Here is a 26131-nt window from a genome sequence, read left to right on the forward strand (position 1 = left end):
CAACCAAAGCAAGTAATACGCCAGTTAAAAGTAACAAAAGTTCCAGACCGGAAATCACTTTCACTTCTTGCTGAAAAGTATCAATCCATCGCCATTTTAAGTTCACTTTCCCTCAATCCAACTCAAGTATAGGGAAGAACTTATTATCCAAGTTAGAGTAAAGTCCAAGATAAAAAGCAAACTTCCAGGGTCGGTTCGTATTCTTGATTAATCCTAATTTCTAAGTATCTCCAAACAAATATATTTTATTGTTTGCCATCTGGAGTCCTAGAATTGCCACTGCTTTTGCTCAGAGCCTGGCCAAGTCTCAGCCTTCCCCAAGATCAGGATGTGAATAAATGCAAAGACTCAGAGGCAGAGATTGGGGCTGGGCAGGGGGCTTCTGGATCAGCCAGGCCCACCATAATTAAGCAGAAAACTGGCAACCAATCAGCCTAAAGCAAATCTATGAATAACAGTTTCAAAGTTTGTATTTTATGCCCTTTTCGCTCCTGTGCAAACCTTATGATAATATTCAAGAGCCAGATGTTTCCCAGCAGGGAAACCACTTGACATCTGGGCCTTGTTGTTATGAAGGATTTGTTTGCTCTCAGGCTCTTTGATCACACAAACTGACCCTTCTCGGTTTCTCCCTTAGTTTAAGGAACAAAAGGCAATGAATGAAATAATGCAGGGATGTGCTGGAGGAGGAGGACGGGCTGCGTGATGTGCAGGGGGCAGAGAACAGCGGGATGAAACTGAAATTCAGGTGGATTTGTTATCTTTTTTCCTGGGCCCTTTAAGTTCTGTGGGTAGCTCTTTTTTCAAAATTTTCTGCACTTGGCATAAAATCGCCTGATGATAGATATGAATGGATGGCAAATTAGCTTGTGGGGTGGGTTCGCCCAACCAACTAGCACTTGTTCACGAGGGTTTCCACAAGACCCTCGGAGCATAAACACACTTCAGCCTGGCCCAGGGCCTGCCGTGAAGGTTTGGGCTTGGTGGGCTGGGTGGACGGAGACCTGAGGCTGAATAGGGCTCAGGGTCACAATCGCCCCGCAAGAGAGCCTCCTAAGCCAAAAACAACAACAAATAAAACAAAACAAAACAAAACAAAAAAGGGCTCATCCTCAGGAAGTTCCACAGGATTATATGGTGAAAATAAAGAGTGGATTAGATGGATTAGAATTGATAAATGGGGTGACGAAAGAGCTTTGGACTGAAATTCGTGACATCGTAGAAGATGAAACAAACAAAAAAACCAACTACAGAAAATTAAGTGCTGGTAAATTAAAGTAGCTGAAGAGAAGCAAAACCCTAAAGGCAAGAGAGGCGGGAAAATGCATCCATTTAAATTTCTGATTTCCAGAGAAAAGCAAGTGCTGTTTGCTGTTGGCGAGCAAGTGTGGAAAGGGAGCAGTGGCCAAAGGGCCGGAAAAGACACATTTATCATTCAGGGCCCCAAAGGCCAGTGCGAAAGATCCTGGAGCTGCCCAACAAAGCTCTTGCCTGACGTGCGTGGAAGAGAAAGGCCACGATCCGGCCAGGCTGAGCCCAGCAATTCAGGGGTGGGGAACTTGTGGCTGCTGCCAGGGCACCCAGGATCACAGCCAGGCAGCCTCTGCTCATGGGCAGCGGGGGAGGCTCCCCTGGGGCACCCCCCCCCCGCTTGGCTTTGGGCTACAGAGGCCAGGACAAGTGCTGGGCAGCTATACAAGGCTGCCTCCCCTGCCGCTGGAGGAATTGGTAACGAGGGGGGGGCAATTCCGTGCAACCTGGAGCAGCTGGTCCAGAATCGGAAAGAGAGGGCGCCAAGGTTGTACATTGGGACAGGAGGGGCTTGGAGCCTGGCAGTTGCGGGCTTTATGCACTGCAGAGATGATTTAGGGCACAAATTAGGGCTTGGGTATGATGGTTTTTATTGTTTTTTTTAAAGATCTTATCACTGTTGCTAGGAGCCAACCAGAGATGGGCAACTATATAAGACGCATCCTGTACATGCATACATATATACATGCATACATATATACACACATGCATAATCTTACCTTACTGGCTTTAACTTACATGCAAACTTTTTCAACAGAAATAGTGGACTAGAAGAAATAGAAGCTGAAATTAAACCTCTGAGGACATGTTTCAACAGCCTTAAATGTTTAGGTCAGGGGTCGGCAACTTTAAACACTCAAAGAGCTACTTGGATCCTTTTCCCACAGAAAAGAAAACACTGGGAGCCACAAAACTCTTTTGACATCTAAAATGAAGATAACACTGCATATATAGTTTTTTTTACCTTTATGCTATGTATAAAAAAACTATAGTGTGTTGCATTTATGAAATCAATGAACTGCTACAAAGAAAACAAATATTTTATTTCTGCATGCAACAAAAACATTTTGAACTCCCCAAAAAAAAGACGCTGGGTCAAAGGTTACTTTCAAATATAATACTTAATGCGTACCCTCCAGGATCCTTTGGGCAGCCAAAGGCAGAGGGGAGGAAATGGTGGAGGGAGCGAGAGACACGTGTCACCTTTAAGAAGTAGTAGTTGAAGAGCCATCTCTGGACTCCACAGTTGTAGAAGACTTCACCCAGTCCCCAGGAGGATCTTGGAGACCTGCAACTGCAAAGGATCCTGCATGGAACTGATTATGTGGATCCCCTTCAGTTAGGATTCAGACCAGAGGGTAGATCAGGAATGACATGGTCACTCTTACAAGTAAACGTTTAGGATTTGTAAGTCGCCCTGAGTTACCCTGTGGGTGGCCAATAAATTTGATTGTTAAATTTATTTATTTATTTGGAAAGTGGGAGTGCAGCGGTCTCTGCCCCTCTCAGATCGCTCAGATCTTCTGGCACAATTGAGCATGGCATTCTCCTGTGGAAATTGGGAGTTTGGCTGTGATGGGCACAACGGTTCTCCTTCCTGCTATTGATCAGAGATTTGATATTGATGTGGGATGCTCTCCTCCACACCATTGTCGACCCTAGTGACAGGTGCGGTGATGTCAGAATCTTCTTAACACAGCACCATCCAGAGGTGAATAGGAGATGCGGTGGAAGCCCTTATCAATATCTGGAGGCTGCGAGGGCCAGGATGGGACACAAGTTGAGCTGAGTGGCTGTTCATCCCAAGGACCATGTGACTCTGGAAAGGGGTCACTTTCTTTAGCTGTTCTTCTCCTTGCAGAGAAAAAAATGCAGAGTCTCCCCACTGGCCAAAAGGGGGATGTTCTGTCTTGGCCCTCACCAAGGACCTCATGGAGAAGATGAAGATATGTTGGGCAGCGCCTCTCCATGCCTCCGATGTCCCGAGAGATAAAGGCGCTGAGCAGAACCACGCCTGCCGCTTTGTCCAGCCTGAAGGTGTCCAAGGACTGGTGGCCTTCCCTGCAGGGGCAGAGCCTGGAAGCTACCCTTGTTCCACAGAGGTGGTGAGGAGGTCAGCTATGGGGTGCTGAAAAAACGTCCCTTGCTCACCAGCGCCGTTTTCTTCCATTCTTCCCTCGGGTTCTGGGGAGGCGGGCTAGCCCCAGGCTTCCCAGAAAGCCTCCCTCATGCCCAACACCCCGTAGACTTTATATTTGGATATGTATTATTCATTGGAAATAATTAATACTCTGCTGTGCAAAGAGAAGCGGGAGGCCAAGAACAATTTGAGCTCACTGGTGACAATAACATAATCAGCAACAAATGTTCATTAGAATTTCTTTGTCCAGAATTTTATTGTCTTTGTACTTAACAGATGTAAAATCGTGTGTAATTTTTATCACCGCATTTGGGAGTTCTGGCCATAATGAGAAGGGGAGACAAGTGCTGAGCAGCATTTTCCAAAAGTTTGTGGAAGTAGAATTTGGTGTTTGCTTTCCGAATGAGCAGTACTGAATGGCGGCATAAGTGTTGTGGCTCCGTCTTGTGAGCCCCTCTTATCGGAGGAAGAAGGCTCCGAACATGAAGGAGAGGAGATGGCCAGGCCTCCCTCTCCAGGACCCTCCTCTCTGGCAATGCCTCAGGTATCTCCCGACGGAGAAGAGATTGACCAGGAGCCGGGTGTTTCTGAGATTGGCCAGGAGCCAGGTGTTTCGGATAGTGATGAAGATACGTTGTGGCTGGATCCACGCCAGTGTAGGCGCGACAAGCGTGCGCAGCAGAAAAGGAGGCATGCCAGAGATTAAGCTGAGTCACTGGACCACACCCCACAGGCTATAAAAGGGAGGTGGTGGCCATTTGGACTCTGTGACGGACAAAGCTAAATCTCTGGCGAAGTAGTTTGCTGTGGATTGAATTTCAAACTGTGTGTATTGTTTTTTGTTTCTGTGTTCTCTGAGTAAAAGTTCTTGGCAGGCAGGTACGGAGCTGCTGCCAAGTTTCTTATCTGTGGCGTGGAGTGTGGAGAAGTTATTTAGCCCTCGGCTGGCTGTTTGGGTGTGTGTGTGTCAGACGGGGACAGAACAATAAGGCTTCCCTTTCTTTGTGGCAGTGCGGTGCAGAAGGCTCGGGACGTCTCCGAGACTCCTTCAGAAACGGAGGCACGCTCATCCGGCCATTCCCTTGGTGCCTCTCCTGGAGAGGAAGGCCATTTTCAAGACCAAGAGCGGCTGAAAAAGAGAAGAGAGCCCCTCTCTTTCCTTGGATGTCCCAGGGGGTCCGGGATTGTTACCCCAAAGTGCCAGATCTCTGACCATGATTCAAAGCCCCTCATACCCAGCCCTCATACTCATGCTTCTGCTGGGATCTGCTCCCGAACCTTAGCGGGGGAGGGGGGCTGGGTCCATCTTCTGCCTTGCATGGTTATGGCCGCCCAGTTTACCAGTATATACCATAATTCTGAGCAGCTCAGTGACAAAAGAGATAAACATTTGAATAAAATCCAAGTAACCCAATTCCCAGCCCCCTAGGCTAGCATTCACAATGCATGGACACTCGCCGTCCCTGGGCAGCCCATCCACCCCAAAGCTTGGAGAAGAGCCAGCCTGGAAGGTCTTCCCGAAGGCAGATGGAGCGTAAGGAGAGGACCTCCACCGCCCAGGTCTCACTGGCACAGTGCCTGAGAGCCTGGGGGAGCAGCAGGGGCCCTGGCTATGTGTGTGGGGGGGAGGGAGGCTGTATCTGCATCCTTGCAAGTGCCTACCCCTCCCATCCCACCCCCAGCTCCAGCAAAGGGGGTAAGAGGATGCAGAGACCTCCTTCCTGGGGCTGGAGCTGCCCCATCTGCCAGGTTGGCCCTTTCCTTGGCCAGTGAGCTGGATGCTGCTGGGCAGAGATGACACCTATGATCCGTACTTGGGAGGGGGGCTCCTTTTGGTCTTCTGAGGAGCAAAAAGAGCTTCAGTAAGCAAAATAATCGCCAGTGAGAAAGAGTCAGGATGGGGCACGGGTCAATACCTGAGAGAAGCCAGGGGCCACGCAGAGCTCCTAGTCTCCATGGATCCTGATTGAGCTGAGACAAGCAAGGGGTGCCTGGAAGCCCCCCCATTTGAGGCCAGGAGATGGGGGGGCTTTAAAAGTGTGGAGGCTGCTGGGCCAATGGGATTGTAAGGGCTGCTTGTTCCAGCACTGAGAATTAATAATTAACATGTCCGCTGTGCCTCTGGGTCCTTTAAAGCGGCAGGAGAAACGGGTCGCCTCGTTGTGCCCGGCTTCAGCAGCTCAATCTTCCTAATGGCTGCCACCTTTGATCTCCCAATTAAAATGTCAAGCAATAGCCAGGAAAGCCTGTAAAACCACTAATGCAGTGGTTCTCAACCTGTGGGTCGGGACCCCATTTGGGGTCGATCGACCATTTCACGGGGGTCGCCAAGCAAGGCTGTCCGCCATTTTTTTTGTCCGCCATTTTTTTGTCCGCCATTTTTCCCCCCTTTTCCGGCGGGTGCCTTACCTCCCTTGGGCTGGGCCAGCTGGTGGTCGGCCTGCTCCTTCTCTGCCGCTTGCCAGCTACGCCTCGGCCGGCACAGGAGGCGGAACCACGCATGCGCGGTGCTCCCGGGCAGGGAAAGTCCTCGACTTACGACCGGTTGGGTAGTCCTCGACTTACAACCGGTTTAGTCCTCGACTTACGACCGGTTTAGTCCTCGACTTACGACCGGTTGGGGTCGCGGCATTAAAAAGGTTGAGAACCACTGCACTAATGGATGGAGAGAAGCCAAATTAATTTCATAGGTATGCTTCTATAAAATACAATTTTACTTACTGCCTTGCAGTTACTATTTTGTGACCTGAAATTACCGTTATTCGGTGTTTGGTCTTCGGCAGGAAAAGAGAAATGAGCATTTCCTTTTCTTAAGGCCACATAAATAAGATTTTGCTCCCTGCTCCCTCTGGGTGTCTCTGGAGACACTGCCTTGATTGCCTGAAAGAGGATTTCTGCAAGCACAGCAGAATTGAGGTTGTGGGGGGCATTTTGGGGACCCCAGATAGAGTGGGGAAGGGAGCAGAGCAGCTGTCCCTAATAAGAGGCCTGTCAGGAACCCCCCCCCCCTTAATAAAAGGACCAACTTTCAACTCTGGAGCTAAGGAGATATGCCCCCCCCAGACCTTCCCCCTCTTGTCCCTGCGGAATCTCTGACTGCCCCCTCCCCTCCTCCATTTCGCCAGTGGGGCCTCCTGAAGAACCTGGTGCAGCCAGCCTGCCGGTCCTCATCAGGGCAGTCTTTTCGCCTCCCTTTGGAGCCCAGGAAGAGCCGCCTGCCGCCCCCCCCACCCCCAGCTTCTTTTGCAGGAGAAAGGAGGGGGCAGCACGCCCCATGAAGGTGGACAGCCAGAGCCTGGCTGTTGCTGAAGTGGCTGCCCCTCCCTCTCCGGCTGTACCCCCAGCTGGCTGAAGGGGTTGCCTCTTGCGGCTATGAGTTAACCAGTGGAACAGAAGTTGCCTCCAGAGGTTGTGGATGCTCCATCACGGGAGGTTTTTAAGAAGAGACTGGACAGCCACTTATCTGGAATGGTATAGGACAGGGGTAGGCAACCTTGGCTCTTCTATGACTCGTGGACTTCAGCTCCCAGAATTCCTGAGCCAGCCATGCTGAGGGGAAAGGGTGAGGTTTCCCTGCTGAGCCATGCTGGGAAACTCTGGAGTTGATGTCCACGAGTCATAAAAGAGCCAAGGTTGCTTACCCCTGGTATAGGGACTCTTGCTTGAGCAGGGGGCTGGACTAGAAGATCTCCAAGGTCCCTTCCGACCCTGGTATTCTGTTACTGTTGAGGCTCTGCCAAAGCAGGATTGGATCGTGAGGGGAAGGACGAAATGTCCTGGGCCACTCCTGTCTTTCCTGGATCGGGGTGGCAGTTCAGCTGGCGAGAGGGACCCTCCAACAGTGAAACTGTCCTCAAAGCAGTGTAGAAAGTGGGGGCTTCTTCCTCACCACCACCACCACCACATGGAGCTGAATTCCTGCTGGATCTTGAGGCTTGGCCGGGAGAGGGGGCTCTCCAGAAAAATCACTCCCAGGACCCCTACGAGGGCCTTGAAGCTTTTCTCCTCTCATTGCGGCAGTGGCTGCTTCTTCTAAAGGTGGCAGTGCCTTCTCCTTGCAAGCAGATCTGAAGCCCCCACCCCACCCCTGTGGGTTGATCCGCCTGTCTGCCAATCACCCTGGGAGTCAGGAGGGAAGTTGCTCTCCATCTCTCCCTTGGAGGCCCTGGGGGGGGGAGAGAGGGTGCAGGGAGGGGGCGCTTGGCCTGGCCCAGCAGGGCTTCTTGGCTTTCATAATTCTGCACAGGGGAACCTTAAAGCTTCTGGGTCAGTTGCCACCCATCAAGCATTTATACCTGATCTGTTTATCACTCTGTGTGGACCAATGGTGGGAGACGCCTGGAGTTACTGGTCTCTCCAGCTGCAAAAAGGTTGTTTTCGCTCTGCACAGTGTCAGTATATGTGACCTTAGGGGCAAAATCCCGGCCCTGGGCCTGAAACCCTCTTCCTACTGGTTGGCTGAGCCTCCCCCCCCCCAGCTCATCTGTGACCTCGGCTGCCCTTCTGCTCCCCACTCCAAAAGCCCCTGCATGGCTCCCTTTGGTCTGAAGTCCAGCTGTCTGCCCTTCCCCACCCCTCTCCTGGAAACTTGGTTCACTGCTGACCTTTGTCAAAACCAAGTACTTATTACAGAGACACATCTATTTTAGCAGATTTCTTTCTTTGCCAAAAGAAACTTCTATTTTCCCATTTTGTAACTGCCTCATGAATGAGGGCAGCGGTTTGTTCAGTGTGCATTTGTGTGACCGGCTCATGCTTCGGCCAAGTCCTGCCCACGCCCGTGGCAGACCTTTGCTTGCTGCGTCTTGCCATTATTTCTGTGCGATCAGCTCGGGTCTTATCCTTCCCTGATACCTTGATCTAGAGTTGCTTGGAAGATTGAGGGGGCTTATTAATTGAACAAACAGCAGTCAATCCAGTCAGGGGCTCTGCAGACGGCATTTTAAAGTTGTCCGATGTTTGCTGAGCCAGAGAGCTTCTGAAAGTCTCTCTTTGGGGAATCTCCAGCCTTGTGCAGGCGGAGAAGCGTGGCTAGTCTTGGACATCCTGTGAATCCAGAGGTGGCTCCGGGGAAGGTGCCTTGGCCTGCTGCTCCTGCCGATGCCAGCGGCTGACTAAGCTTCAGACGTTTCTGCGGCTCAGTTCACCGGGTGGGCGAACCACCAAATCAGGCTTGTCTGAAGAAAGAAGCCACACTTACGAACCAGGATATACTAAACAAACCCCAGAAGGGTGGGGGGGGTGTTGTTGTTTTTTTGGCCTAGGAGTTGATTGAGCGAACCTGTGTTTCATGATCTTGAAAACCATCTCAGAACCTGGTGGAAAGTTGTTTCCTACCCACGTATGTCGCCCAGACCCAGGGCAGGAAGGCTGAGGGTTACGCTTGGCTGCTGAGCAGAGGCTGACAGCCTCGCTTCCAAAAAAAGAGATTCAGTTTGGTTTCCTGTAATTTAAATGTAAGCATGATTACAATGAAATGTAATTAACTAAGAGGATTTTCTATCATTAATTCATGCATTTGGAATGTGTCTTTCCTGTCCCATTAACAATTCGGGGAATTCGGGGGGCTCTTCAGCTTGGGGTCTAGGGCATCTCTGCTGGAGAAGACCCCTGATTGTCCAGGAATGTTTGTTCATATGGCAGCAGAGGGTGAAGTGATCGATCGTGCAAGCAGACTTTAAGCAAGCCTTTTTCTAGACAGCCTTTTATCTCACCAAAATGACTACTTTCAACCTGAGAAGGATCGATTGTGCCCGAAGCTACACAGAATATGTCTGGGAGTTGCCTCTGACAGCGTCACTGCCCCCCTTTTTTTCTTGGGTACTTTTTATCTTCCGTGTAATGGAAAGTCTAGCCCACCTGGGGAACCTGGTGGAGAAGCTGAGCCATGACGGAAAAGATGCCTTCGTCGAGGGGAGGGATTCAGATGGTCTTGGGTATCTGTGGGTCTGAAGGCTTAGGCAGATGGGAACAATTGGGCAATGTTACCCTATCAGCCATCACTATCATTCTGGGGGTCCAATTGGTTTTGTTCCCTGAACTGGCCCGCCTTCACCCTCAGCTGCCCTTAATGTCCCTGTGAAGGCCGCGTTGGGGCCAGTCCTGCTCCCGGGTCAGGGTTTCTGGCCTTTTAAAAGGGTTGTAGGCCAACTTGAGGGCTCTCCTTCCAACTGAGCATCCAGATTGGTTTGTGGTGCTGACATTCTGTCCTATGCCTTGTCATTTCAAAATTGTGTCATCTGATAAATAGCTTGTTTTTTCGGAAACTATGCAGGCACTAGATCCACTTGGGACTTTCCAGCAGTCTCACTTGATGGAGGCAACTTATTTCTCTCTAAGAGTTGTATTTGTTCGTTGGGTGACCGAGAGATTGCACTTCTTGTTCAGTCACCATGTGGGCAACGTGGTGGTAGAGAGTACACCAAACATGTCAAACACAAGGCCTGGGGGCCGGATGCGGCCCGCGAAGTGGTTTCATGTGGCCCGCGAAGCCATCCTGGAAACAGTGAGGGAATGGCCCCTGCTGCCTTGGCCCTGGCCCAGGCCGGCCGGGAGCCAATGTACAATTTTGTGGTGGCCATCTATGCTGAAACGCATTCAGTCTTAGCTCCACAAGGCCGTCTGGAAACAGCGAGGAACCAGCCCCTGCCACGTTGGCCCTGCCCCCTGGGTGCATGCTGGGGAGGTGTCACCCTTTGTGAGGAATGAAGAAATGGACCATCGCCTGGAAGTGGCCAGCAAATGGCCCTCGCCTACTTCACATATTTGGCTTGATGGGCTCCGGGGGAGGGGTTTCGGCAGGCAGCGGGGCGCTCTCCTCACAGCGCCGAGAGGCTGAGCTGGGCGGCCCAAATCCAAAAAGAAACGCGAGGCTGCCCAGCTCCCAGCCTGCCCGGTTTCAGCAGGCAGCGGGGCGCTCTCCTCACAGCACCAAGAGCTGAGCTGGGTGGCGTGAATCTGATGAGAAGTGCAATGCTGCCTAGCCCCCAGCCTGCCCAGTTTCAGCAGGCAGCAAGGTGCAAAGTTGGCGAGCTTTGCACCGCCCGGCTCAACCTCTCGGTGCTGTGAGGAGAGTGCCCCTCTGCCTGCCGAAACCACGCCCACCCAGTAGGCCACACCCACTCCATCCACGCCTGCCCAGTAGGCCACCCTCCCCAAGGGCAACCGCAATGCTGATGAAGCCCTCAATGAAATTGAGTTTGACACCCCTGGAGTACACCAAAGGGTGGCAGTTGAAGGGGGGTGTTGTGTCCTCAATCCCCAAGCGGAGCTCCAAGGTGTGCTTAGCAGTAGCTGAAGGCAGAGGTACCTATGCTCTCCGTGCAGAACTCTTGGGGGGAGCTGCATGGGGCCCTTGGGGTGCTCTGCTGCGCCATTCCAATAATGTGGAATCAGGGCTGATCATAGTGCTCGCTCTCCATATCCATCCAAGCCTGCTGTGAAAATGAAGGAGGATTGTCCTACTGAACAAGAAGCGTCTGTTCACAAAGGCCCGAACTCTTCGGCTGAATCTTTCCTACCACGGAGGCATGTCCCGCCATACAAAGCAGCCTGTGTGTCCTAGAAAGCTTTCTTCTGAGAGAAACTGAGGACTGGATCGGGGGGGGGGGCTCCCCGGGCATCTGAGCGGATGGGGAGCGTCCCAGCATCCCATCAAGGCTATATTAATTCCTTCCCGTTTCAGGAATCTTTTCCAGGCTGCTGAAAAAGCAACTCTTTGGGGGTCTTTTCTGCCCAGCAGCTAATTTTGGGATTGAGTCCACCCTTCATTTGTAGCTTCAGTTTGTCCTTTATTTTATTTTTAATGTACTTGCCCCTCATGTTAATGCAGCCAGGACATGCATTTCCAGGTCTTCTGCTTAGAGAAATGGACGCTCAGACTCCTGCCTGGAGTGATGGGCGCCGCCGAGCACTTGGCCGAGCTGAGCCCAGGGCAGCAGGAGTGGCCCAACCTCGCTCTGCTTCGTGGGTTACCCCTCAGACCATTTTAGGGGAAACGGGCAGAGGCACAGGATGATTTTGCTGGGGCAGACGGGGTCACTCAAGTCCCTCCAGGCTGGATGTGAGTTGGACATCTTGAGCAAGTCTGGGATTAGTGCTGCTATCTGGGATTCTTTTGAGATAGTAGTTATTTCTGAGGGAGGAATAGGGGCACAAGGTTTGAGTGGCTGGATTAGCAACATTTCCTTGAAGCTGTTGTCTGCTTTAAAGTTGTGAGCTGTGAGTCCTTGATTGAAGACCATCTCCCTGGATCCGGCTTGCTTTTGCCCTTTTGGGGAAGGGGGTTGGGAAAGTGGGGGTGACTGCAGAAAGGGGTTCTCTAGGTTCCTGCCAGCTGGGATTCAGATCATCTTGGGGTTGGCCATCCTGCCGGAGGACCTTCATTGGGGCCTGGATTGGGGAGCCGTTCAGACTCTGCGACCTTCAAAGCCATCAACTGACTGGGCAGTTCCTGGCTGTCATCATGGGGGTGGCAGCGCTTGTGTTACTCCAGTGTGCCCCCCCCCCGTTGCTTGACATACACATGGAGCCATTAGCAAGTCAGCTGCTGCTCTCTTGCCCCAGTCCCTAGTGGATCTTCAGCTGCTCTTTGCCCCCACGGCTGGGGCCAGGAGCGCTGCAGGAAGCTCGAGCCAACTGCTGGAGGCTGCTGCAGTTTAAATGGGGCTCTAGGCTCAGAGGAGACGCCTTCCAGGCTGAGCTACTCTGCTTCCAGATCCCCTGGCTTAGGCGTGGTGGCAGCCAAGGCAGCTCAGAAGGTCCCCAGAGGCTGAATGAAAATCAGTGGCTGCAGGAAGAGGAAAGAGGGAAGACATTGACAAGGAAGATGCTGTTGCTCATCCTGAGGCTGCAAGTGCCAATTTCCATCAGGACCTCCCCCCAGTTTAGTACCCCAAAATGTGGGAAGTGCTGGGGGAGTGATGTGTGTGGGAACCCAGCATCCCCTGCCCTCAGGTGGCCCTTTCACCACTTTGAAAGGAAGCAGCTGCAAACTAGCGGTTCTGTTCTCAGAGAGATGGCAAAGGGGTGGGTGGCCTTAGATGGCCCCAGACTGGCAGGCCATGGGTCAGCGTGGTTTGGGGCTGTTCCCTTTAATTGCTGCAGCTGCAATTGTGCTGGACTGAAGCAAGTCTCATTGTTGAATTGCAGCGTGTGGTTTGGTGGGCTGGACACATCAACTCTTGTCACGCAGTGGAAAGCCATAGTGCTTGCGAGGATCAATTCCACGCATTTCTCCATTTCCCCTGCTGTAGCCTTATAATCTTTGCATGTTAAATGGCTACGGAGGGGGGGGGGCTCTGCAGGCCACCCCAATGGGAGCTACATACAGCCCTGGCCTAAGGCTATCCTGCTTGAAGACCATCCCCCCCTTTTCTTAGTCTGTGTAGTGGGAAGAGAAATGCTGGCATCAGATGCACAACCTGTTATTCAAAGACCTGCTTGGGACCTGGTGAGCTTGTGCTCTTCTGACCAGGCAGAACCAAGTTGAAGCTGGAATCATCTCCTCCAGCCGTCTGCAAGGGACAGGAAAGCCAGGGGGACCATCCGGGAACGGTCCTTAAAGGCCCCCCGAGACTGAGAAAGCACAGCCTCTGTGGACACCCTCTTCCACCCATGGCTCAGATGGATCACCTTGTCAAGGAAAGAAATGAGATTTGTGTCACGTGATCTGTTGTTGGCACTGCTGTTGTCTTCCTGATGCTTACAAATGCTTATCAAACAATTCATTTCTGAGATCTGGACATCATGCTTCCAGTCCTGCAGCCTAAAATTGAATTTGCCTGTTTTACATCCGCATTGTAATATTGATTCATCTTGGTTCATCTTCGGTCTGCAGTCGGTCTGTGGCTCCAAATTCCGTTTTACAAATATTGTTACCAGTTTCCCTCCATCATCCAGTATCGGTGCATTTTATTTTCATTTACTTACTTAAGAATGTTGCACTTGCCTCTTACTTTCGGCCACTTCTCTTATAGAAGATCGTTTGAATATTCTTTCTCTAGTCTAGAGTAGGCTGTCTCACCCAATTTTACATCATCTGTAAATTTGACACAAAGTCCTTCCGCTTGCTCATCTAAAACAGGGCTTTTCAACCTTTTCACAGATTGTACCACTTTTAGGACATGACAATATTTGAGTTACCACCAGTGCTTAGCAAGGTGTCAAAAATTTGATGACTAAAAAAAGGGGGGGATTTTGGGTTTTACTGATTAGATTCATTTGTTGTTATAGAAATGGCTAGTTTATAATATTATGGAAAAGTAAAAAGTTGAGGCTTGATGTTAATGCTTCCTTCTACTGCAACAGAGGAAGTCTGTTCTTTTTCCCTTCTCTCCCTCACTTTCCCCCCCTTTTTCCTCCCCACTGTGTCCTACTATTTGCTTTTGTATTTTTGTATTTTATTCTATAATCTAATAAAATGTTACAAACCGTAAAAAAAAAAGAAGTACCGGTTTTAATTTCTTCAGTGGGGCAGTTCCTTTGCTGAATCACTTTCCCTTTCACTGACAAATGTATAATGAATTTATCCATATTTATTCATATGCACCACTAACCAGCTGGCTGGTCGGCCCTTCTTCCTCTCTCCCTCTCCCCTCCTTCCACAGTGTAGTAAGAATGCACCCCCCCAGTCCCTTCACTGTACCCCTAAAAACACAGGAATCAAGAACAAAGCAAGAAAGACTCACAACAGCCTCCCAGAATAAAGAAATACTAACTCTGTTTCCCCCCCCCCTTCAAACTGCCTCAGGCGTGTCTCAGTTTAAACATTGCAGCAACTGGAGCCTGAAAGGCTCAGTTGCAAAAAGCAATAACCTTAAATTAAGCCTGTTTACCTTCAAAGGAAACTTGCTAAAAGCCATAGACAGACTCAAGACAAGGGGTAAAAATAATTACATTTGTTTAAAAGGATTAGCCAAAACTTCGTACTCATTGCTAGCCTTTGTGAAACAGAGCTTGGCCCTCCCTTGGAGAGACTTAAATGGGGGGGGGCTTTTTATCAATTTAGCTTTTCCCCTTAGGTTAAAGTCTGGGCAGTCTTCTCTCTCTCTCTCTCTCTCTCTCCCCCTCCCTCCCTCCCTCTCCATCCACCCATCTATCTATATCACATTTCTCAACAGCCCATCTCTCTCCCTGTTGGCGGCAAGATGATTGAAATTAAAATCTATTAGAAATTAGTTTAAAAGGGGAGGGGAGGGCTCTCAGGGCGCCAGCCCGCCCCACAGCCGCTCTCCCCTCTGGGCTCCCCATGCCAGCCCCCTTTTGTGGAAGACCAGGGGGGGGCATCTCACCTGGAGTGTTCCACAGGGCAGCAGTGGCAAAGGAGGCTCTCTTCCTAGGAAGAGAAAAGTTTAATTCCATCTGAAAGAGGCAGAATCGTCCGCATGACTGATCCTCCAGTAGATTAAGGGAAATCGCTTTGATCCAGTGGCGGAGGCCCCAGGCTAGAAAGTGGAGACCAGGGTTCTAGTCCTGTCTGAGGCCAGAGCCAGTAGGGGGGGCCCTGGACAGCCCCTCCCTCTCAAGCCTAGGAAGCTGTGAGGGGGCAGGGGACTGGTCCAGCAGTCCAGGAGTGCCTGGAAGGCAATTAAAGAGACAAAGCTGGGCTCCCCCCTCCCACCCATCCAAACCATAGGGAACAGCAGAGAAAGGGGGAAAGAGGGAGCAGGGGAACAAAAGGGGCGTTGTCCTTGTAAAGGGGAGCCCCAAGGAGATCACCTCAGTGGGGGGGGGAAACGTCCTGCACCTTTTCTGATGAAGAGATTTCTTCAGAACTTACCCTGAATTATTTTTGGGGATACTCCATAATTTCTCCTCTGGGAGTAGCTTGCTGGATTCAGGAATGTCTTCCTTTTTTGGGGGGGGGGACTACAGAAATCTTATGCAAGATCATACCCCCCAAAATGCATCTGAAAGTCACTTAAAACACTTGCGTACCTGAGTTGCCCCCCCTCCAAAGCAGACTAGACACTAGATGGAATTGATTGAGTTGTGGAGGCAGTTAAGCCGCCTCTTTTCTCCAGCCCTTTTCTGCCTCCCTCCGAGATCCAAAGCAATTCAGTGGGAAGCATCCTGGGGAGCAATGGGGGGGGGAGGGGGGATTGTGGTTATCAGCCCTGCCCTGCCAGGTCTGCCTAAACCCAAATGTGATTGTTTTGTAAGCGTGGCTCTCTCTCGCAGAGTATGTTTTTAGCAAGATTGATTGGGAAGAAAGGGAGGGGTCACAGGAATTCCAGCAGATGAACTATTTCCAATCTACATAAACCCTCCTTTTTTCCTTCCTTGGTGAAGTTTATCAAGACTTGTAAATCTTGATCAGCCTGAGAATGAGCTGTGCAGCAACATCACACACCCCCACCCCAAGACTCTGCAGAACATCTGCAGCTGGTGGGGACCCCCGGGGTTGCCCCAAGCAGGAAGAAGAAGGGAGGGCGGCAAAGGAAGGAGACAGACGGAGCTGCTTAGCACAATGGCTACCTTTTGCACATCCTTTTCGGAAGAGACGGCTGGTTACCTAAGCGGAGAAGGCTGCTCAAAAGGCAGCCTCCTCGGGGTTGTGCATGGCTTCCTTTTGGCGGTTTCACATATTGACTCTGTTGTGGAGGAGACTTAGGGATTTGTACCAGTAGTTTGCAAACTAACAAGATGGTGGGATGCTTTTATGGTTGCAAATACATTGATAGGCAAGGTTAGAAGGACGTGTCTCCATAAATTATGCAGTTGCCCAAAGAGCCTGTTTTTTCTGCCTTTCGAACAAGCTTCCATCTATAGGAAGCTCTTCTGGAAGATTGTTTAGACTGTGCAAAGGATGTCCTATTATTCATTCAACGAATACTAATAATTTAATACAATGTCATAGGAGAGTTTTTGTAGCTTTTCTTGTTGCTGTGCCTAGAAGTGAAGGAAGTGCCTGTACCTTTGTGGGAGGCCCAGAATTGCAAAGGAATAACCCAGGTGGGTGAGGGCACCTTCAGCTCATCTTCCCCGGCTCCTTCAGTTCAGATTGCCTTCCTAGCTGCCCCACAGCCCCAGCCTTTAAAGGGCCCGAGCTCACACAAAGTCCCTGGTCATAAGCAGGACCAGGCCAGGTGCCCAGTGCCATCCATGAGCAACAGCATCGTTTTCCTGCTGATGCAGCAGCCTGGCTGTCGGGGGGGGGGGAATTGATTGTCCCTCAGTCTCACCTTGGCTTAGGGCAGGGGTCCATGAGTGAGTCATAAAAGAGCCAAGGTTGCCTACCCCTGGCTTACGGCTTCCAAGCACGCTTTGCTCGACAAGGGTGCAAGTCAGATAATCTGACTACATGGAAAATAGAAACCAGAAACACATCCTCTCTCAGTACCACTTTAAAGAAATAAAGGTAAAGCCTTGCAATTATTAATAGTTATGTTGTGCTTGGGTGGTGGTTCTCTGGGTATCCTCCTCCTCCTCCTCCTCCTCCTCCTCCTCCCATTGTATATTTGCCAGCATCTATGTATTTTTCAGCCAAGATATGGGTCTTCTTCTAGCACTGTTGCCCTTGGTCTTTTCTTTACGTAAGTCATTGAAGTACTTAATATTTTTCATTACTTACAACTTATCCTAATTTTCCAATTTCATTTTCTTGAATGTCGTATCCTATGCCTGTTCCTTGAAAGGCAGTGCCATTTTCTGCACAGTCAGCCCATGGCATTTTTAAGTCATCCTGTGTAAATCTGCATTTCAAAGCCTTCTGGTCTCCTGATTGTCACTGGGGCCTTTGTCTGCTCTTCTGCTCCTTGCAAAGATCTGGCAAGACTAAGAGCAAAGTCCCAATGAAACTTGGCAGCAAAGAAATTTCCTTATATTCTGAAAAGTTTTTTGTAATAGTTTCAGAATATATATTATTGTGAAATCACAGCCTTGTTGCATTCATCATCATATTAGAAATGATTTTGTTGTTTTTCCTCCTCCTTTAACAGCTGCTGTTTGCTTCAGTATAAATTCATAAACATGATGTGTCTCAGTGGTTTTCAGTCTAGAGCACCCTTGCAAAGCTTTCTGGATCAAACGCTTTTCCTAAACTTGCACAAATATCCACCTGCCTCAACTCAATCCCCTCAGATTTGGTCTATGGAAAAAAGCAACTCTAATATATGAATCCATATTAGATTCAAAACAGCTTCACACTTCTGAGCTGTCTTTGGGGTACTATTTTAAGGTTTATTGGAAGCTATTCAGTGCACTTTTTGCTTTAGTTTTAGATGAGGTAATAAACATTGATGTCAGCCCAACCCTTGGAATAGTCCTTGCATTATAGATTATATTGGACAATGTTTGTTCAATGGCAGCTTTGTCCATTAGTTTTAATAATTCTGCAGAGATGCCATGAGTTCCCAGCATTCTTTGATTGTTATATATTTTAAAGTTTTGCTTATTTATGTTTTTCATTTGACAGTATTTTTCTACTAGCTCTAACATTTTGTCTTGCATCGATCTCAGTTTGAGTTTTTTCTGCTGGAAACTTGTATCAGTGATTCACTAACCCAGGAGTGTCAAACTCAATTTCATTGAGGGCCGCATCAGCATTGCGGTTGCCCTGGGGGGGGGCGGATGGGTGTGGCCAGGGTGGGTGCAGTCTACTGGGTGGGTGTGGATGGAGTGGGTGTGGCCTACTGGGTGGGCGTGGCCAGCTCTACATCATTCGCATCAAGGGTGCCTGTGGGGGCCTGGGCAGGAGTGGGACAGATCTGAGGGTCTCTGACAGAAAGGGGAGGGACCAGGGCAGAGCCCATCAAGCCAGATATGTGAAGTAGGCGAGGGCCATTTGCTGGCCACTTCCAGGCGATGTCCATTTCTTCATTCCTCACAAAGGGTGACACCTCCCCAGCATTCACCCAGGGGGCAGGGCCGATGCGGCAGGGGCTGGTTCCTCGCTGTTTCTAGACGGCCTTGTGGAGCTAAGACTGAATGCATTTCAGCATAAATGGCCACTGCAAAATTGTACATTGGCTCCCAGCCGGCCTGGGCCAGGGCCAAGGCAGCAGGGGCCGTTCCCTCACTGTTTCCAGGATGGCTTCGCGGGCCACATGAAACCACTTTGCGGGCCACATCCGGCCCCCGGGCCTTGTGTTTGACATGTCTGCACTAACCATTTTCTGGCTTTCATTCGTATCATTTATCCACTGGTTTGATTTTCCTTCTGTGGTCATTCCTGGATCATCCTGCAGCTTGTTCTTATTGGTTCTGGTGTTTCTGTTTGGTGTCTGAATCTGCATCTTATGTCGGCTATCTCAAGATTGTGGCTAGAACCTAGAAGAACCAAGGGAACGTAGAACCAAGCTGACGAGTTTGTCTTTATCCTCCATATATGATTTCTAACATTTATATCAGTAAAAATATATTTGATTTCTGACAATGCATTTTAACATACCTGCAGGTGATGCCCAGGAACTGTCTCCTAGAGATGCTACACAGGGCATTATGACGTCAGGATGTGATCCCATTTGTGGATTGCTTTTCATACTGATTATTTTCTTACAGTATACTCTCTTATGATTTTTTTTCTTCCTACTGTTTTTCCACAAGTTCAGGCTCAGCTCCCCCCACCCCCCGGATTTATTGGTTGCATTAGAAATTGACTGACTTCTTTGTTGGCTGAATCTGACATTCTGAACTGAGAGAGAGCAACTGGCCCAAAGTCACCAGCTTTCATGCCAAGGCAGAACTAGAATTCACAGTCTCCTGGTTCCTAGCTTGGTGCCTTAACCATTAGATTAAATTGGCTCTCATCAAGTGTGTTACTGTTATTTCTATATTCTTTCAGGTGCTATCCAGTACATTTCCCTTATTCCTAGGACATCAATTTTTCCATCTGTCTTGCCCACCTCTACAGACTGTCCTGCAGTGTCAGCACAGACTCAGGGATTCTTTGCCCCCTCTGACCATCTCTGCCTGCATCAATGCAGCCATTTTATTAATGTATTAATAATATTCCGGAGATGCCTTCTGACCCAAAAGTCTGTGTTGTACATTTCTCCCATCAGAGAAATCCACCCCTCTTGAAAAATCTGTTTGGGGATGAAAGTGAAACGGGAAGAGCCTGGTAGGAGGTTAATGGTTCCTGCAGAGGCCACCCACCTGCCCCACAGTTAGATTCCCAAGTATCAAAAGGTGAAGGAAGCAAATGGGCGGAGGATCCCGACTCTCTTGCACCCATTTCTGGGGGCCACTGATAAATCCTTTGCTCTCAAGAGTGCCCTTCAAATATTGGAGGGTGTATGAAATCCTTCCATCCTTCCTTCCACGTGTCCTGGATCTCCTCTCAGCTCAAACTCCAGAGGTGGGATTCTGATTGTAGGGATCCTCCTGGAGAAGCCTCTAGTGCAGGGGTAGGCAACCTCGGCTCTTTTACGACTCATGGACTATGCTGACTCAGGAATTCTGGGAGTTGAGGTCCGTGAGTTGTAAAAGAGCCGAGGTTGCCTACCCCTGCACTAGAGGAAGAACTTGGCTGGAGATGAACTGGGCTGGGCAATGCACTTAAGGGCTTGGCCAGCAAATACCAGCAGACAGAAGGCCCAGTGGAGCCCAGGAGAAGCAGGACGCCTCTTCTGCAGGTGGCCCTGGTCACCGGCCACTTGAAGGTCTCAGGACCCAAGACAGCCTTCATTTTCTTTCTGGAACTTGTTAGGTCGTTTGAAAAGGACGAGAGCAAAAATGCAGTTTTCACTATGCTCTGTGTATGAAGCGCTTTCCTTGATACGGCTGACTGGATGGCTCAGAGATGGTGACCCCCCAACAGGAGCTGCTCTTTGGCTCTGAATAGGGCTCCACCAGGGTCCTCCTCGGGCCAAGCCACAGCCTTGAACTATTTCATGTGTACTTGACATTCTCACACGCTTTTCTGGCTCTATCAGCTCAGCGAGCCTTGCTGGAAGCTGCTGTGCACTGAGCTTTGTCAGCTATGCATGGCCAGGCCTCCAGCTGCCCTAAGGAGCTGCCAGGCAGGCAGTGGCCTCTGTGGCCAGGTGTCAAATGCAGATCAGCCTCTGAATATTAATTCTCTCCCTGCGTGTGGGGAGCGGGAAAGCTCCCCGGCATTTCCTCCACGGAGGCAGCCGAGCTTTGAAATCCCTTCCTTCCTTCCTTCCTTCCTTCCTTCCTTCCTTCCTTCCTTCCTTCCTTCCTTCCTTCCTTCCTTCCTTCCTTCCTTCCTTGCCTCCCTGCCTCCCTCCCTCCCTCCCCTGCCACTCCCCTTCTCTCCCTCCCTTCTTTCTTGCCTCTTTTTCCCTCCCTCCCTCCCTCCCTCCCATCCCCTGCTCCTCCCCTTCCCTTCTTCCTTCCTTCCTTCCTTCCCTCCCTCCATTCCTCCCTTCTTTCCTTTCTTCCTCCCTTCCCTTCCCCTCCCCTGTCCATCCCCTTCCCTCCCTCCCTTCCTTCCTTCCTGGAAAATCATAAATGTCTCTCAGAAAAAGCCTCTTAGGATGGATGGAAACTCTTTTGAGAGGGAAACCTGCTCTCTCTCCCCACCCCATTATTTTTGGCCTCAGTGTCCACAATCATTCCTTCTGCCCATCTCATCCATCCCTCTGGTTGAACCTCTTCCAGGAACTCCCCCTTTCACCTGGGGAGGGGGCTGGAGCCAGTGAGAGTTGTGCCCCCCTCATTGAAGTCAGAACAGTTGGATTTCCTTAAAGGAAACAAGGTGTCCCCCCTCCCCTGCCCAGGATCAGGGTCATCCTTCTGTGGGACACACAACCCAGCCAGGGAGAGAAGTGGGAGCAGCCCCTCACTCGCTGTGTCCTTTGCTCCTCCTCTCCTATCAGCCCAACCGGCTGAGCTGAGTTTGGAGCCCCCCCTCCGGTAAATGGAGAAAAGCAGGAGGAAGACTTGCAGGACTCTGGTGCTGCCTTCCAGGTGTGAACAGAAGGCCCTGATGACACATCCTGGCTAAATCCTTGGGCAGGCTACAGGAATGTGTCTCAGCCGGACTTCAGCTCCCAGAGTTCCTCAGCCAGCATTCCTCAGCCAGGGCCTTGTGAGAATTGGTGTCCAAGCTCCAAGGTTGAGAAACGCAGCACTATCCCGCCCGTGCCCAGTTCCATTTTGTATTTTCAGAGCTTCTACGTGGACTTGTGGCCAGAGATCCCTCTTGGGCCGAGTGGCCAGGTGCTCGCATACATTGCCCTGCAGCCGGTGGCTAGGGAGGGTTTTGGGGCGTTACCAACCAACTTCTGTGGTGAGGCAAGCCATGGTTTTCTGGGTGATGCTAATGATGGGGATTGTAGTCCAAGTTCAGTGCCACTTTTTAGCCAGATATCTGCCGGGTGTTTGTGGGCCCAGGCCCTGCTCTTGGCATGAAAGCGGCAGCATCCCCGGCGGGAGCAGCCTCGGGCCAGAAGGCCGTCCGAGCGAGGGACGGTGGTCACGTCCTTCATAGGTGAAAGGAAGCATCCCAGGCCTCACCTCGGGTGTCTTTTGATAAGGAGCAGGTTGCAAATTCTGACCTTGAACTTTCTCCTTTCTCTTTTCCTTTTTTCAATCAGGTCATCTCAGCTGTTTCCAGACTTTCTCACCACAGCATCGCTCAGAACAAGGGCATCAGGTAAAACACGGCCCTCTTACTCCACTTCCAGATTCCTTTTTAATAAAAAGCTACTTTTTCGCAACAGATAAATTAATACTTTGCTTTAAACAGAGGCTTATTTGAGGATTGCAAATATCTCCTTCAAAATGTATGACAACTGAATTATCCAAGCGTGAAAATCATGAGTGATGAAGTTGCTGGACTTAGGAGCAGGGAGACCAAGGGTGATTTTGGTCCGCCCCCCCTCCTCTCAGCCCTATATAGTATGAGACCAAAAAACATTTATGACCCAACCCATGCTGGACCACCATGGAAAATTACAGCCCATTCCTGCATGGATCAGGATTTGGGATAACAAAACTATTAATATGTCATTATTAATAATTCAGTTAATGCAAAGAGTTGTCATTTCATTTAGACAGATGTTACAAAATCAATTTTCCATTGTATGCCTCAATTTCTGGGTGATCTATGACTTCCTTAACCCACAGCTCCCATTTCATTACGTGGTTCCTCTGTCCTGCTCTGTTCGGGGTCTCTGGTCTGCAGATGCCCCCGAGGCGCCCCCCCCAGGGCACCCAGAGTTTCCTGCTCACCTTTGCTCCCTTCTAAGGGCTTGTCGGCTTTTTTGGCAGCTGGTTAGCCCCGAGGGCTCAACTTTGCGAGCCTTGGCATAGATTCACTTCCAGCAGTGAATTGTGAGTGTAGGCAGAGTCTGAGTGAGGCCCCTGAGAAATACTGTAGGAGGAAGACATGCTTAGAGAATGGAAACTTCTTAATGTGAAAAATAAAGGCCCCCAAGTGGCCACGCAAGGCTGAGCATCTGCAGCGGGGAAGCAGGGCAGAGACTTCCTGGAAAGGGACTCGGTTGGCTGCCTCTGAGGAGGCGTTTATTGCAAGGGAGCCTGAAAGGAACGTAAGAACGGGGGGGGGCGTGGAGCCCAAAGCAGGTCTGGCAGTGTCTTCTGGTCCTTGAAGAGGGGGTGGGTTATTCTCTGTAGTGCCTGAGAGGAGGACAAGAACCTGCCTGCCGGGTGGATGCCTCACCCAGGGAGATCCTAACGTGGGGAGGGAGGAGCTCCTCTGCAGTGGCCAGCTGGCTCCTGGGGTCATGGGGCTCCTGCCCAGGTGGACCAGAAGGCCTCCCAGATCCCTTCCAACTCTATGATTCAAGTCTGCTCTTGCAGTAGAGGTGGAGAGAATATAAGGTCATGTTTCTAAAAAGGCTAGGTCATATAGCAACTGGACCAAAGTTTATTAAAACTGAGACGTTCCGTTACTCATCTAGTAGCTTCTTCAGTCAAATTTTGGGTAGGCAGAGAGTCAAAGAGTCATTGGAATGAACGACTTGCCAGAGACTGCAGGCGGTTTCTCCCCAAAATGAAAAGAAACGTGTAAATGAAGATTCAGTCATCCAGGCCAAAAGTAATACGCTTTAATAAGTGTTGGTCCCGTTGTCATGATTTAACCTTTTCAGATACTTTGGGCCTGGATGAGTGATACTTCATTTACATAAGGTTATGTTCTCTACAGACAATACGTTAAGTTTCACAGATCAGCCCTAAACATCCATTTCTAACCTCAGTCCCTTAACATGTCAGTTGTCAGGCACAGACCCAGGGTTCAAAATTACTTCTTTGTTGCTCAGCCTATGCAAAGGAATATTCTTAAACTAACAGTCAAATTAGATAAGGTTCAAAGCATTCAAGGGGGTGGTGGACTTTGTTCTCTTGTGAACAAAGAGATTCTAAGCTGACTCCTCTCTTGACTCCTTCTCCTGGCTCTGCCAGTCTGTCTCCTGCACAATGGAACCTCCCCAGAAGTTGCTCCTGGGCTGCTTCTGTGCAGGAGACTTCTCAAGGAGCTGCCCTGAGAAAGACTCCCCAGGAGCTCTTGCTCCTTCACCAGAGAAGGATGTCCAGAGGGTGTGCCCCTCCCTTTAGGGACGCCCATGGTAGGAGCCCCTTGGAGCCAAGCCTGAAGCTCCCCAGTGTGGGAGGCCTGCGTGCATGCAGGAAGACAGGAGGAAGGTTGGGCTCTCAGAGGAGAGGCAGGAGGGGACAGGTATGACTCTGGGGAGTGGGATCAGCAGCAACAGCAGCAACTGCTTCTCTTCCCCCCCCCCCACTCCCAAGGCATGTTTTTAAGTGGCACAATGAAGCTCTGTGTAAGGCAGAGCAAGGGCAAATAACTCAGACCTCAGGTTCACCCAAAGGTTTTTTTTGTTGTTTTTGTTTTTTACTAATTAGGAGGGTTGGTACTGATGGGTTGGGCTTTTATTGGAGCTGAGTGGCTGTTTTTTTAAAATCCAGCATAGTTTGGTCTAGCCATGATCTTAAGGACCAGCAGCTGAGAGAGGCAGGGGCTTTGCTGGCACTTGCAAGAAGGTTGGTTCTGCAGGGGGGTGGGGGCAGCTGTCCTGAGGGCCCCTTGGCTGCTTTGGAGCTCTGTCTGAAAGTCAACATGTGCTTCAGTAGGACTCACAACTCTTCCTGCAGAAAGGGGGGTGAAGCTGTCATGCACGTGGGCCACAAAGTCTGTCCACAAAGTCTGTCCGCCTGCAACAGAGGCCTGGGGGGCTTGTTCTGCCTGGCTAGCCAGTGGGTGGCCTCTGCTGCAGCCAGACTGGCCCAGAGCAAGGGAGTGAGGGGCTTCCCAGCAAAGGTTGCTAGGATACATTCATCCCTACCAGGGGTGGTCTTCAGGACTAAGCATTGAGAGAGAGACCGAACCACCTGATATGTCATCCATTCCCACAATAAAGATGTGAATAGGGCTGAACGATGTCTTCTGCCGTATCGGCCAAAAGCTGAAGCATCTGCACAGCTCGGGATGCTGCCCACTCGGGATTTTACAGAGACCAGGACTCCAAAGCCCCCCTTGAAGCCAAGGAGTCCGGCTCTGCCCCATCCAGGATCCAAGCAAAGCAGCAGCAGCAGCTGCCCAGCCTCCACACTCTCCCTGAGGGAAGGTTTTGGTGGCCAGCAAGAAGCCAGGAAAAGCTGCTTGTTGTTGGAAGCTGGAAGCTGGAACAGGGTCTGCACATTTTTACATCTTTATTTGGTCCTCATTGGCATGGAAGGAAAGTGCTTCTTTGCTTGAACAGCACAGAAGCAGAATCCACATCCAGAGGCATTTTGAGCACTTGCGCCATCGTCTCTGGGGGGTGGGGTGGGGTGGATGCCTCTTTGCACAGACTTTGGTTGGTTGGTTGGTTGGTTGGTTTGTTGGTTGGCTGCCTGTTCAGTGCCCACGTCCAGGCAGGGAGGGGCCAGTGCACCAAGGGTGAAAGCCAAAAAGGCCAGGGACACAATCTGCCAAATGAAGCCCCCCCCCTCCCTCGTACCAATGCGACTGGCTCACTGCTCCTCTTTCCTCCAGGCCCTTCCCTTCAGAGGAGACCACTGACAATGAGGACGATGTCTACCGCAGTTTGGAAGAACTGGCGGAGTAAGTCTCCTTGCGAGAGTGATCTGGAGGCCCTCGGGCCAAGCTGCCTGCTGCACCAGCCATGTCCCCGGCCGGGTGGGGGATTTGGCCCCAGGTGTCCTTCTGCAAAGTGGTTGCGTTTTCTCACCGAGATCAGCCCCTCTCCTGGAAGGCCTCTCTCGGGCGCCCTGGCAGTCCTCAGAGGTCCCTCGGGGGGGGGGGGGTCCCCAGGGCCACCTGACAGTCCCGGGCAGCACAGAGCGGGGCAGAGAGGCTGCCATGGCCCCTCCCTTCCCAGGTCAGCTTGGCTCTCTGGAAAAGCTGCTGGGCGAGTGGGACTGAGCAAGGGGCCTGCCTGGCAGTGGACCCCAGCGGCCTGGGGTTGGGGCTTGCTTGGTCAGCAGCTGGAGCTGTTTTTAGTGGTTGCTCTGTGACGTCCATCTGGAAGACAGTTTAACAGGCAATATTATAAAAGGTACATTATATAAAAGGATATATGCATAATTTATCAATGAGATTTTATTTAAGATTTAGATTCTGCTACTTTTGTACTTCAAGGAGATTTATTTCGCATCAGTATTCAATAGGGGGTCAACCCCTCCATCCTTTAAAAAATTAGTGCAGATTACTTTGAGGTGACCACCCCCTTTGTCATGCAGCCACTGGACTTTGCCACACCCTTTTTCTGCCCAAAATACATGTTT

The 26131-nt window shown here is 50.5% G+C and overlaps 1 protein-coding gene across 5 annotated transcripts in view; it reads left to right on the forward strand.

Annotated features, from left to right (window-relative positions):
* Positions 1-26131, forward strand: part of VAV2 (vav guanine nucleotide exchange factor 2) — a 109958-nt gene that overhangs the window by 55726 nt on the left and 28101 nt on the right. For all 5 annotated transcript variants that reach the window (XM_015819970.1, XM_029284857.1, XM_029284856.1 and 2 more), the window contains exons 3-4: positions 21958-22016; positions 25380-25448. In XM_015819970.1, coding sequence (XP_015675456.1) covers positions 21958-22016; positions 25380-25448 — 128 coding nt within the window. The remainder of the gene's footprint in view (positions 1-21957; positions 22017-25379; positions 25449-26131) is intronic.

Source organism: Protobothrops mucrosquamatus, unplaced genomic scaffold (assembly GCF_001527695.2).
Source record: "Protobothrops mucrosquamatus isolate PMUCROS unplaced genomic scaffold, P.Mucros_1.0 scaffold1036, whole genome shotgun sequence".
Classification (NCBI taxonomy): domain Eukaryota; kingdom Metazoa; phylum Chordata; class Lepidosauria; order Squamata; family Viperidae; genus Protobothrops; species Protobothrops mucrosquamatus.